At 37.7% G+C, this 13,028-nt stretch overlaps 4 protein-coding genes across 9 annotated transcripts in view; 3 read left to right on the top strand and 1 right to left on the bottom strand.

Moving 5' to 3' along the window:
* LOC111777801 (protein DETOXIFICATION 42-like) overlaps positions 1 to 3,527 on the top strand; it is a 4,391-nt gene extending 864 nt beyond the window's left edge. For all 3 annotated transcript variants that reach the window (XM_023657519.1, XM_023657520.1, XM_023657521.1), the window contains exons 3-14: positions 120 to 241; positions 385 to 594; positions 718 to 893; positions 1,001 to 1,136; positions 1,275 to 1,371; positions 1,461 to 1,561; positions 1,729 to 1,892; positions 1,967 to 2,038; positions 2,120 to 2,236; positions 2,341 to 2,436; positions 2,930 to 3,051; positions 3,149 to 3,527. In XM_023657519.1, coding sequence (XP_023513287.1) covers positions 120 to 241; positions 385 to 594; positions 718 to 893; positions 1,001 to 1,136; positions 1,275 to 1,371; positions 1,461 to 1,561; positions 1,729 to 1,892; positions 1,967 to 2,038; positions 2,120 to 2,236; positions 2,341 to 2,436; positions 2,930 to 3,051; positions 3,149 to 3,191 — 1,456 coding nt within the window. In that variant the 3' untranslated portion in view covers positions 3,192 to 3,527. The remainder of the gene's footprint in view (positions 1 to 119; positions 242 to 384; positions 595 to 717; positions 894 to 1,000; positions 1,137 to 1,274; positions 1,372 to 1,460; positions 1,562 to 1,728; positions 1,893 to 1,966; positions 2,039 to 2,119; positions 2,237 to 2,340; positions 2,437 to 2,929; positions 3,052 to 3,148) is intronic.
* Positions 3,528 to 3,992: 465 nt separating this feature from the next.
* LOC111776886 (pentatricopeptide repeat-containing protein At3g03580-like) lies at positions 3,993 to 8,694 on the top strand. 4 transcript variants are annotated; one of them, XM_023656281.1, is made up of 3 exons: positions 3,993 to 6,770; positions 6,862 to 7,091; positions 8,599 to 8,694. In XM_023656281.1, exon 1 carries the CDS (start codon positions 4,055 to 4,057, stop codon positions 6,590 to 6,592), a length of 2,538 nt encoding a protein of 845 aa, XP_023512049.1. In that variant the 5' UTR covers positions 3,993 to 4,054; the 3' UTR covers positions 6,593 to 6,770; positions 6,862 to 7,091; positions 8,599 to 8,694. The 4 variants fall into 4 exon arrangements, with proteins under 4 accessions (XP_023512049.1, XP_023512051.1, XP_023512050.1 ...); XM_023656283.1 differs by lacking the exon at positions 8,599 to 8,694 and having other exon boundaries at positions 3,993 to 5,375; positions 5,973 to 6,770; positions 6,862 to 7,412; XM_023656282.1 differs by lacking the exon at positions 8,599 to 8,694 and having other exon boundaries at positions 6,870 to 7,412.
* LOC111776887 (chaperonin-like RbcX protein 2, chloroplastic) lies at positions 7,509 to 9,252 on the bottom strand. The gene is made up of 5 exons (XM_023656284.1): positions 8,704 to 9,252; positions 8,345 to 8,436; positions 8,144 to 8,201; positions 7,938 to 8,003; positions 7,509 to 7,847 (listed from the first exon to the last, which is right to left on the bottom strand). Exons 1-5 carry the CDS (start codon positions 9,028 to 9,030, stop codon positions 7,737 to 7,739), a joined length of 654 nt encoding a protein of 217 aa, XP_023512052.1. The 5' UTR covers positions 9,031 to 9,252; the 3' UTR covers positions 7,509 to 7,736.
* A 727-nt stretch (positions 9,253 to 9,979) lies between these two features.
* Positions 9,980 to 12,633, top strand: LOC111776755 (heterogeneous nuclear ribonucleoprotein H3-like). The gene is made up of 2 exons (XM_023656097.1): positions 9,980 to 10,240; positions 11,637 to 12,633. The coding sequence occupies exons 1-2, from the start codon at positions 10,227 to 10,229 to the stop codon at positions 12,397 to 12,399; spliced, it is 777 nt and encodes a 258-aa protein (XP_023511865.1). The 5' UTR covers positions 9,980 to 10,226; the 3' UTR covers positions 12,400 to 12,633.
* Positions 12,634 to 13,028: the final 395 nt, after the last annotated feature.

Below are 13,028 nucleotides of genomic sequence, written 5' to 3'. Positions count from 1 at the left end.
TTTTTTTTTTTTTTTTTTTTTGGCCTGAGGTTATTTGGATTATGATCCTTAACGTTTTCACAAGGACCCTTCTTTGCAATCGTGGTAATTGTTTTACTGTTCTCTCTGTTTGTGAACAGGCATGTTTGTAAGTTGGATGAACTTGGTCGGGAAATAGCACAGATTGCTTTGCCTGCCACACTGGCTTTGGCGGCTGATCCAGTAGCTTCTCTGGTCGACACAGCATTCATTGGCCACATAGGTAAGTAGGGGCTCTCTTAATTTCTTTCATGCCCTTGTACATTGTGAGTTTTTGCTAGTAGTGGTAATAGGATTTGTATAATTTCTCCATTGCTTTCTCTCAAAACTTTGTAGCGTGTTCATATTGCTATATCATCGATACAGGTTCGGTGGAGCTTGCTGCTGTTGGGGTTGCTATTGCTTTATTTAATCAAGTTTCAAGAGTTGCAATTTTCCCGCTTGTAAGTGTCACCACATCTTTCGTTGCTGAGGAAGATTCAATTGGAAGTGTTTCTAATGAAGCAGAGGATAATAACGATATGGACAGAGGTTTCTTTACAAATGATGATAAAAAATTGATGATCCCACAAAATGGTATGCTTTATCTCATCCACTATTCAAACCTTCCCCTATTTTGAACACTAAAATATTCATAAGAATACTTTCTTCTTAGTCCTAAACCTTACATCATCTGATTTCATTTGTTATCCTTGACAGGGAAAAGTGAAGATGCACACCATTCAAAGCCATTAGATAGGAAAGTTGAGAATGGAAGAAGATATATCCCATCAGCCTCATCGGCTTTGGTTATTGGCGGTGTTCTTGGCCTTGTTCAAGCCATCTTCTTGATATCTGGGGCTAGACCCCTATTAAATTTTATGGGAGTCAAGTCTGTGAGTATTTCCTATCGTGAAACAATCAGAATTTTTTGTCTGTTTTTGTAAATTAATGTCTTAAGACAGTTCTTATACATGATTTTAGTTGCATAACATGAATGTAGGATTCTCTGATGATGACTCCTGCACAGCAGTACTTGACACTGAGGTCACTCGGTGCCCCAGCAGTTCTTCTCTCCTTGGCCATGCAAGGGATCTTTCGTGGATTTAAGGACACAAAAACTCCTTTATATGCAACTGGTATACTTCAAAACAATTCCCAAGTTCTACTTCTGCTTATCTAACAGCAGGAAAAAGTCAAAAAAGAGTTTCCAAAACCATTCTTTTTCGAACCTCCAAATTATCTGTGTTCATATTTTCCCCCTTGTTCTGCTTCAGTGGCAGGAGATGCAACAAACATTATTCTAGACCCAATATTCATATTCAATTTTCGTTTAGGCGTCAGTGGTGCAGCCATTGCACATGTTATATCACAGTAAGTTGTATGGTATACGTTGATTCCACGACATCCAAGGATTTTCTGCCTTTTTTTTTTTTTTTTTTACGTTTATTTCTGTTTTGTAGATACCTAACTGCACTGATACTCTTTTGGAGATTAATGGGACACGTTGATCTCTTACCTCCCAGTATCAAACATCTGCAATTTAGTCGATTTCTGAAAAATGGTAAGGGATGGGATTCGTGTGCATGTACGCAAAATCAAAGATTAACCATGTTGTAAATACTTGGTCCTTCAATTTATATCTTAGCTGAAAGTAGTTTTTAGAATTATACTATGATATCTTCAATCTGAAATTCCAGGATTTGATAAATTGTGTTCATTTTTCTACAGGTTTTCTATTGTTAATGAGAGTTATTGCTGTGACTTTCTGTGTGACCCTTGCTGGGTCATTGGCTGCACGTCAGGGATCGACATCAATGGCTGCATTTCAGGTCTGCTTGCAGGTTTGGTTGACAACGTCTCTACTTGCCGATGGACTAGCTGTTGCTGGACAGGTTTGGAAAAGATTTCTAAGTTCCTTTCATTTAATAAACTTGTACTGAAGTTAAGTGTTTGTAAATTTCTTCAGGCAATACTAGCAAGTGCCTTTGCCCAAAACGACCAGAATAAGGCGACGGCTGCAGCATCTAGAGTATTGCAGGTTCTTAATCATTTGTTTACAGATCTAATCACTTTTAATAAATGCATTTTCCCTATAATTACATAGTAAACTATACTGCAGCTGGGATTGTTTCTGGGATTGATACTCGCTGTCTTCCTTGGAGTTGGGATGACATTTGGAGCGAAGTTATTTACAAGTGATGTTGGCGTTCTCCACCTTATTGGCGTAGGAATTCCAGTATGACATCTTGTCTGCTTGCTAAGGCAAAGCTATAAGAAAGTTATTTACTCACTTCAATATTGAACAGAAACCGAAACTGAATTTGCTTTTAATTGGTGTAGTTTGTTGCTGCTATGCAACCAATCAACGCCTTGGCATTTGTTTTTGATGGTGTCAACTTTGGAGCTTCTGATTTTGCATACTCAGCTTACTCCTTGGTGAGTTCATCCTCAATATTCATTTCCTATAGGAAAAGGCACCATGGAGCAATGATACAAAAAATAACTAATGGCTGGTTAGTGTCCCATAATCTGGACTTGGTTGGGATCTAACTACAAAACTGTGAGATCCACGTCGGGTTTGGAAACCTTTGTGGGATTCCTTATAAGGGTTTGGAAACCTCTTCCTATCAGACAAGTTTTAAAATTTCAAGGGGAAGTCCAAAGAGGACAATATTTGCTAGTGGTGGGCTTAAGCTGTTACAAATTGTATCAGAGCCAGACACCGGGCGGAAACCTCTCCCTATCAGACGCGTTTTTAAACTTTGATGGGAAGCCCAAAGAGGACAACATCGACCGAAAAACTCAGGTTGCTCATTTAGGATACCTAGAGAAGCATATAAACTTATAGGCCCAAAAGAGGAGGGAAAGAATTGTAGATGAGGTAAATGATGAACAACTCTCATTGTCCAACCTTTCAAACTCTCTCCAGGTTCTGGTGGCTATAATCAGCATTTTCTGTTTGTTCATTCTCTCTGCAACTCAAAGATTCATCGGCATCTGGGTCGCCTTAACTATCTACATGAGCCTACGAACACTAGCCGGATTCTGGAGGTACGTTGAAATTTTGCCCTTTTCATCTAACCAAACGTGTTACAGTAGTCATTACAAAAGACCAATGTTTTCTAACAGCACCTGGATTCATTTACAGGGTAGGCACTGGAACAGGCCCTTGGTATTTCCTCCGGAGCTAGGATACAGTTTGTTCGTTGAACATCGATAAGCTGATCGGTGACGTTTCTTTTACAGAATCACCATGTAATTTATCTCCAAAGACATACCTCCATACACAGGGTTTTACATCAGGACATCCAAGCATAAAACCTTAAAATTGTGAAAAGCTTCGAGTTCATGTACAGAAGAGAGATGGCTGCCTGTTCTTGCACGTATACGACAAGAAAATTGAAGATGTTTCAGTGTTTTGTAGTTGTAAATGGCAGTTCTGAGAGTGATTATCAGTGTAATAACTGAAAATTGTTTTAAATTTTATTTAAGTTTTTTATATGCAATCTTTTTACTTTGAAACTATTTGTTCCAAGCTCATTAAAAAGTGTTTGATTTTCTTCTTAAATATAAATAATCATTTTTATTTATAGATTGTGTTACGTGATGTTAAAAATAACTAAATCATATTCATATTCTAATAATTATTAAAAATATTTTAAATTAATTTTAGTTCAACTCAAAATTTAATAACAATCATAAAAAAATTGTTTCACCCAAACTATACCGTCAAGTTTGTTTAAATTATTTATTTTCATTTTAAATTTTTTTAATTTTGTGTGAAATTAAAGGTTTAAATCAAGATATAAAATTTAGTTTTATGTTTAACAAATTTATTTATTTTTTAAAATATTAAAAATACTAGAAATTTAATTTCTATTAGATTAGATAGTTTATTATCTTATTTTTTATTAACAGTAGATGAAATTGTAATTTAACCCATAATTAAATCATTTTCCCCAACTTCACTTCAAAAGCGTTGATCAGTTGATCGTTTACTTTATCCTTTTAACTTCCATGCTCCCCCGCGCCAAATGTTCGTGGCTCTTTGTCGATGGAGATTTCAGCCACCCTAAGCATTCACGGACGCTCTCCGACTCCTAAACAAGCCATCAATGTCTCAAAGGACTGGAACTTGATTATAAAGCACCAAACCAAGCTTAAGAATGACCATGCCATTCTTTCTACATATACCCAGATGGAGTCTCTTGGTATTGCACCCGATTCTGCTACAATGCCTCTTGTTCTAAAGGCTTGCGGGAGGCTCAACGCCATTGAAAAAGGGGTACGAATTCATTCTTGTATTAGGGATTCGGATTTGATCAGAGATGTTCGGGTTGGGACTGCCTTGGTCGATTTCTATAGTAAATGTGGGCTTGTTGGAGAGGCCAGTAAAGTGTTCGATGAAATGCCTGAAAGAGATTTGGTTTCGTGGAATGCATTGATTTCGGGATATGTGGGCTGTTCGTGCTATAAAGAAGCAGTGTTGTTGTTTATGGAGATGCAAAAGGCAGGCCTCACACCCAATTCTCGTACTGTAGTGCCTCTGCTTTTGGCTTGTGCTGAGATGTTGGAACTGCGATTAGGACATGAGATTCATGGTTATTGTTTGAGAAATGGGTTGTTTGATATGGATGCACATGTTGGTACTGCTTTGATAGGATTTTATATGAGATTTGATGCAGCAGTTTCTCACCGAGTTTTTAGCTTGATGGAGGTGAGAAATGTAGTGAGTTGGAATGCAATGATAACCGGATATCTCAATATTGGAGATTACACAAAAGCTTTGAAGCTTTTTAGTAGTATGCTGACTGAGGGTATAAAGTTTGATGCTGTTACAATGCTGCTGGTAATTCAAGCCTGTGCAGAATCTGAGTCTCTCCAATTAGGCATGCAACTGCATCAGTTGGCTATCAAGTTCAATTTCGTTGATGACTTGTTCGTATTAAATGCACTGTTGAATATGTATAGTGATAATGGACGTCTGGAGTCATCATGTGCGTTGTTTAATGCCGTTCCCACCTCTGATGCCGCCTTATGGAATTCTATGATATCTGCATACATTGCCTTCGGATTTCATGCTGAAGCTATAGCTTTGTATATTAAAATGCGTTTGGAAGGCTTAAAAGAAGACAAAAGAACCGTTGCGATTATGTTGTCTTTATGCGAAGATCTAAACGATGGTTCTATTTGGGGTAGAGGCTTACATGCTCATGCCATGAAAAGTGGAATGGAACTAGATGTATTTCTGGGCAATGCATTGTTAAGCATGTATGTTGAGCACAATCAAATTGATGCTGCACAGAAACTTTTTGATAAGATGAGAGGTTTGGACGTCATCTCCTGGAACACAATGATATTAGCACTTGCTCAGAGTAAGTTTCGAGCCAAAGCATTTCAACTCTTTATGACGATGTGTGAATCAGAAATCAAGTTCAATTCATACACAATGATATCTCTCCTTGCATTATGTAAAGATGGAAGTGATTTGGTGTTTGGGCGATCGATCCATGGTTTTGCAATAAAAAATGGTCTTGAAATAAATACTTCTTTGAACACTTCACTGACTGAAATGTACATAAACTGTAGTGATGAAGGATCGGCTACAAATCTGTTTATTAGATGTCCTCAAAGAGATTTAATTTCATGGAATTCCCTAATTTCGAGCTATATAAAGAATGACAATGCAGGAAAAGCTCTATTACTTTTTAACCATATGATTTCTGAGCTGGAGCCTAACTCCGTGACAATCATAAGTATTCTCACATCTTGTACCCAGCTTGCCCATCTACCACTAGGACAGTGCTTGCATGCTTACACAACTAGAAGGGGAGAATCTTTTGAATTGGATGCTTCTCTAGCAAATGCTTTTATAACTATGTATGCACGATGTGGTAAAATGCAATATGCAGAAAAGATTTTTAACACCCTGCAGGCAAGAAATATTGTCTCATGGAATGCCATGATAACAGGGTATGGCATGCACGGTCGTGGACACGATGCTACTCTAGCCTTTGCACAGATGTTGGATGATGGTTTCAAGCCAAACAATATATCTTTTGTATCTGTTTTATCTGCCTGCAGCCATTCTGGTCTGACTAAGACTGGTTTGCAGCTTTTTAGTTCCATGGTGCGGGACTTTGGTATTGCTCCTCAACTTGCTCACTATGGTTGTATAGTTGATCTGCTTGGTCGTGGGGGCCATTTTGCTGAAGCTATAGCTCTCATCAGCTCAATGCCCGTTGAGCCTGATGCATCAATTTGGAGAGCTTTGCTCAGTTCATGTCAGGTTAAAAGCAATAAAAAACTAGTCGAAACCATCTTTAGAAAGCTTGTTGAATTAGAACCAAGCAATCCAGGGAATTTTGTTTTGCTTTCAAATGTCTACGCAGCAGCAGGTCTTTGGTCAGAGGTTTCACAGATAAGAAAGTGGGTTAGAGATAAAGGTCTAGTGAAGCCTCCAGGAACTAGCTGGATTGTAATCGGAAGTCAGGTCCACTATTTCACTGCAACTGACGTATCACACCCTCAATCAGAAGAAATTTACGAAAATTTGAATTCTTTGACATCATTGATCCAAGATATGGGCTGAAGTTTAGGATTTTTCTGTCATCCACCCAGACTTGATTTTATGTGCGTGCATATATGTAGAAGAGGCTGTAAAGAAAATTCATATGTCGAGGTTCACGCCTTACATTATGCTCATGGGTTGCTCTGCTAATCCTAAAAGGAAGATATCTACTCGGCTAGCTCCAGGAGAGTATTCCCATGTAACAGAGCCATTACTATCCAAATATCCTTTTAACTGTTAGAACTTGTAAGCACATTTACTTTTATCTTACAAAGATTCTGTTTTTTCAGGAATCCAGTCAACTGAAATTAGTTTCCCTTTGTGAGAGAATTGTTGAGTCGCAGATCGATAGTCTCTGATCTTTCCCGAGATGTCTTACAAGAGCACCTGGTAGTGCATAAGGGCTGTACCCTGTGGACTGTTCTTGCTGCATTCTTCGCTGCAATCTCCAACTGTCTGATTTAGTCACTTGCCTGGTTCCACCAACAACAAGATCTAGAGTCCTCCAAGAACCGAACCGGTATGTATACTTTGTTTTCGTTGTCTCATTATCCTACCTTATTTATGGGCGTGTTGGTTTATCGTGTATAAACTAGCCATTCTACTTGCTGGTACAAATTATGATTTGATATATGACCGTCCATGTGAAATATGTATTCCTTAAGTTATTTCACTGAAAGAGTTCTAAATCAACAACCATGAACCAACACCCTTTACTAATGATTACCACCTTTAACACCTTAACGATGGTGGTGGATCCACAAAATTTCTCTTGAAGATAGTCAAATGTAATGCCTGCATAATTTTGCTTTATAAATTGAGACATGACTGTCTTTCAAATTGAAGGGTGTTGACATGGAACATGAAATTTTTTATGGTATATGCCTAAACTTGTTGAGTTATACTGTGAGTGGCGCAAAATGTGAAACCTTGTAAGTTATAGAAACATGTTCAATAAGATCGATACTTTTAACATGTATAAGATGTTGAAAGTATTTACAGTGACAATCTTTTAAACATTGGATATAAGAATTCTTATTAGTTGGTGAAAAATAATATGAATGAGAATTGACTACTAAGGACATGGCCAGATTGGTAGACGTTAACTAAAGGAAAAGAAATTAGGAAAAAGAAACAATCTAGTAGCTCCTAGTCAGCCAATCTTCTAAAAGCTCTTGTCGTCTGAAGGCCATATTACAGTCTCCATTAGTCGCTCTCGCATCAACTCCAAGTTCTCGTCTGATATCTCTTTGTATATTTCAGCGTGATCACATTTCTATGCAATAACACCAAATCACAATGAATATGTGTTCTTATAATGGCTCCAACAAAGAAATTGTCTTCAAAATACTAAATTTGCTCTTACCTTGACCCATTTGTTATAGAGATGAAGCCTTGTTATCATCACTCTCTCAGCCAAATCCTGTTTCTCCTGTTAATCAAACACATACACATCAAATATCTTATTGTTCAATACTCAATTATTTCATATCCTTGAAGATATGATGTCTTAATCAAGTGAACTAGGTTCAAGTTGGATGTAAAAAAAACTAGAGATTTCTTTACTTCTACCTTTACAAGGGTTCGGATGAAACGCTTCCCATCCCTGGGCTTGTGATTTACAACAAAGCTGTTGGCGTAGAAAAAATGAAATTCAAGATTAGGTTGGGAAATATAATATGTTCTGAACACTGTTGAGGATAATCTAAGCATTTATATTGGCAGTGTTGATGAATTAACTTCGTAAAAACTCAAGTGAAAGGCTTGACTTACTCATAAAACCATCTGTATTGGGTAGGGTTCATCTCATAAAGCTGATTTAGAACTGTCTTCACAGCTTTGTATGTGAAATAGTTAAGTATTTGCTGCAAGTAGAAAGCCCCTGTTAAGCTTATAATAATGTTACTCTACTGAAGAAACAGAGGACAAGAAAGAACGATCATAAAATTTAAGCTAGAGAAAGAAGAAGACATCATAGGAAGCTGAATCAAGTAAGCTGTCTTGTTTTTTCCCCCCCTTAAATGCAGAATGCGAGTTCCCAGAACACTCAACATTAAGGAAACAGAAGAGAACTGGAATTCATAAGATGAAGAAATTTTGCATTGAAGAAGAGAGTCATATCATGTCCATACCATTTTCACATCATCAAAACTCTCCTCGTACTGCCCTGCAAATTCATTGACAACAACAAGCCTCCGATTCCTCCGTTGGTTCCTCCGACGCCGGTGGCCACCACTGGCCGAGAGCTGCCACTCGCTGCCGGAGTTGACGAACGAACTTCTCAAATCCACCAACCGAGACACGGCCAAATGACTCTTAGCCTTAGATCTCCTAGGCAAAACCAAATCCCCACGACTTCTGAGACTCATATTGGTAACCGGCGATGAGTCCAAACACAAACATGGGCACGGCGGCGAGTCGATCACCGGCGCACCCGCAACAAACAAAGCTCCCACCATTCTAAGAAAGGACTCGAAGATCACAATCGTTGAGAGAAGCAGGATTTAGGAAGTGGTATTAAAGCAATTGAAAAGAGAAGCAATAGAATATAAGAAGTGGAAATGGGTGGGAAAAGGCTTCGGCTTTGGAGAACAGGGGATTGGGTCAAAGATTAACCGACCGTGAGAAACTGAAACTTTGAGTATTCAATTTGGAATTGTCCATGATTTTGTTGTTTTCTTTTTTCAAATTACGCATTCCAACTCCCAACTGCCAACTTAAACCAGACATTCTTCTAAGGTCCTAAATCATCCATGCAATATGTCCATTTTTCCTAATGAAATGAAAATTTGTACTTCCTTTTTTTTTTCTTAGCTTAATAATTACATGATGAGACTTAAAATCGACGATGGTCAACTTGAATATAACTCAGCTAGGAGGTTAGATGTTCATATATTCCCGTGTATTGTTGAACTAAAAAAAGTCATATTTGCTCAACTTAAAACCCAACCAAATTATACATATGCTTGACTAAAAAGTCGACTCTAGTTTTTACCCTAACACACGGTAGATTTTTTTCTGTTATATAAATTTACATGTATTTTTAACTATTAAAAAAAACCTTTAGCATATATCAAAACGTTGTAGTCAACGTAATTATCTAAACCATCCCACTTACCAATAATAATTATAGTTATAGATATCAAGTCCATATTATACTTATATCAGGAATGTATCGTATAATATACTTACCATGCAAATCGATAAATGAATTGAGAAAATATCATGCATACATTGTCACAAACATAGTATTAATATAATTATTAGGCATATATCACAATAAGCATATAACTAAAGGTGAATTTCTTTATAAAATGTGGGGTATTTCATTTATTACATTCAAGGGTATTTTGGTAAGAGAAAAAGTTCGATAAATTCCTAAAATTCTACCAATAATAATGAAGTATGACATAGAATCCACACCCATTGGGGTTTAAAATCGAAGTGGATTTTGCAATTTATTGAGCTTGTCTTCAAATTCATGGCCCAGCCCGGAACGAAATCGGGGGTAGGGATCCATTGCCACTGAGGCTTAACCGGAGGTTTCACTTCCTCACGCGTATTTACCTTCGGAATTTCGATTCAGCCTTCACAATCCAACTGAAGCTGCGCGGTCGTCAAGGACGAGAACTGGGTATTCCCTATCAGCGCGAACATGTTCTACCGAGGGTAACCTTCCCCTATGTCTATGCTCTAGTTTTTCTTCATTCTTTGTTTCTTTTCCCCGTTAATTCTCACAATTTGACGTCGATTTGGGGCTCTGGGGCCTCTCCTTTTTATTCTTTATTTTTTTTCTCTATCTATCTCCTGTTTGTGCGAGTCTGGTAGGATGATTAGTTGGCATGCTTATATGATTTAGAAGGTTGGGCCATTGAATTGTCATCAATTAGCTATGGGTGTTGGGAACTCTTGAGCTTTAATGTTTATTGCCTAATAATACATGAGAGTGTTTTAGAATGAGAAAAATACGCTTAAAACTTTTTTACCTGGTGGGAGAGAGATTGGAAATTGAGGAAAGGACAAGAGGACCAAATTAGTTCAACCACCAAAGAAGGCTAAAATGGATCAGTGTGAATCAAAAAGGAAGGATGACTTTAAATACATAAGAAGTGTATTCCATCTAAGGGTATTGACAAAAAATTCAAGTGTTTATGTCGCTCTAAATCTGCCAAAAAGCTGCTAGAAACAGTTGAACCACAATGTTTGCTTCGTTCTCAATTTTTGTCCCATGTCTAGTTTAGATATAATGTCAACAATATTAGGAGAAAGAGAGTAACAGCTGAATGAATGTATTAGGGACGGTTTCTAAATTGTTTGCTAAGAAAAAACCACTTTAATTGGCTTTTTTAAATTGACTTAACGTTGGAGGAGGCCTTTGAGATGGTTGATCGCAATTTATTGGATATGGTCTTGGAGAAAAAGGGCTTTGGCCAGAAGGAAGCAAGTGAATGTCAGGATTGAATTGTAATGACACTACCACTTTTTTTATTTTCTCAATGGAAAACCTCATAGTAGAATTGAAGCTTCAAGAGGACAAGTTTTTACCCTACCTTGGTCTCCCGATTCTCCCCACAAGATCCCTTAATACTGCCGTGAAAATCAAATATAGAGACAGCTGACTGTCAAGGATTGAAGATCCAATGGCCTGGAACCTTGTCTATTGTTCTCCTGGATGAGGAGGTCCTAAACTTTTTACATATTTCCACATGTGAAACTCCAAATTAAACACATTTAAAAAGTTGCAGGCAAGATTTGTATTCCCTTTCGGTATTAGCAGTTGAGTTAGAAATTGAAGCATCTGGCTTTGTTTTTTCTTGTATATATCTTCTGTGTTCTGAAAATAGTGAACCTTCCCCACGTTTTATGTATATGGGAAACTTGAAATTGCAGATCTATATTTTTATAGCCAAGAAAGAAGTAGATGCGCATAGGAGCCATGTCCTCATTTTTAGCGTAGAGAAATATTTTTCTTAGATATTCGAAACATTGATTTTTTTATCCCTTAGGATGGGGTATTGACAAGGTTTCCGTTTTTGTGAATTTCATGTTTCTGTTTGGACTGAAGTCCATATGCTGATGGTGGTGATGGTCGAGAAATGGGTGCAAAGCGTCAAAGGATAGTTGATCAAGGATCTTCTTATTATGGGACCCCTCCGGGTTCTGGGTTTATGTATAATACAAGTCCCTATGCATGTGTTAGTCAGCCCCCACCATTTCCTGTTGTCAGACTACGGGGTCTTCCTTTTGATTGCATGGAAACTGATGTCGTCGAGTTCTTTCATGGTCTGGACGTAGTTGACATTCTTTTTGTCCACAAGAATGGAAAATTCACAGGGGAAGGCTTTTGTGTTTTGGGTTATCCTCTGCAGGTTGATTTTGCCCTTCAAAGGAACAGGCAAAACATGGGGCGGAGATACGTCGAGGTATTCAGGAGTAATCGACAAGAATACTACAAGGCCGTAGCAAATGAAGTTTTTGATGCATCGGGTGGGTCACCAAGAAGAACTGCACCCAGGTCAAAGTTAACCGATGAGGTGAAAGACTCCGCCGAACACACCGGTGTATTACGCTTGAGGGGTTTGCCATATTCCGCAGGCAAGGATGACATACTGGACTTCTTCAAAGATTTTATCTTATCAGAAGACTCCATTCATTTAACACTGAATTCAGAGGGGAGACCAAGTGGGGAAGCATTTGTGGAATTCTCAAATGAGCAAGACTCGAAGGCAGCCATGTCCAAGGATAGAATGACCTTAGGTAGCCGTTACATAGAGTTGTTCCCATCATCTCATGAAGAATTGGACGAAGCACTCTCTAGAGGACGGTGACACCACCTATACTTTATTCACTGTTTTTCTTCAATTACTATGTTGTTTTACTTTAGAAACTGTGAGATTTATGGAGTTAGAAGTGAATAGGAGCCAAGTCTGTTTTTTGTACTCTCCAGAACCATTGTTTGGCAGACGAGCAGCAGGTCGTATCCCTCGCCTGCTTGAATTTGTGAAAAGAATTGGTTTAGTAGTATATGGATTGACCATTTCTCTGGGCAGAGATGCTTAAAATCTTGAATCCCTCTGTATCTTGATCAAAATTTACAGGTTAGATTCATATGTGTGGGGTAATGCTGTAGTTGATTTATAACCTCTGCCATTTTCATCTTCAAATTAAAGTTGAGAGAAAGAGATTGAAAACTGTATCTGTAGGCAACAATTCATAATATGCTCTTTCCAAACTGAAACTTAGACAGATTTTCTTTGGATAAAGTTGAAAAAGGCAGAAAATGGTTAAAGGAGAAGGACATGGGGAACGTGGATTAATATAAATTTTAATCAACGTTGTATTAAAAGAATAACTCTTCCTGTTATCATTTTTATTATAATAATTTACTTGTTATTTGTTGCAAATACGGTAATTATACAATCATTAGGAATTTAAATTATTGAAGAGCCTACNCCTT

This window comes from Cucurbita pepo, chromosome LG16 (assembly GCF_002806865.2).
Source record: "Cucurbita pepo subsp. pepo cultivar mu-cu-16 chromosome LG16, ASM280686v2, whole genome shotgun sequence".
NCBI classification, from domain to species: Eukaryota; Viridiplantae; Streptophyta; class Magnoliopsida; order Cucurbitales; family Cucurbitaceae; genus Cucurbita; species Cucurbita pepo.
This window is presented reverse-complemented; position numbering and strand designations above follow the sequence as displayed.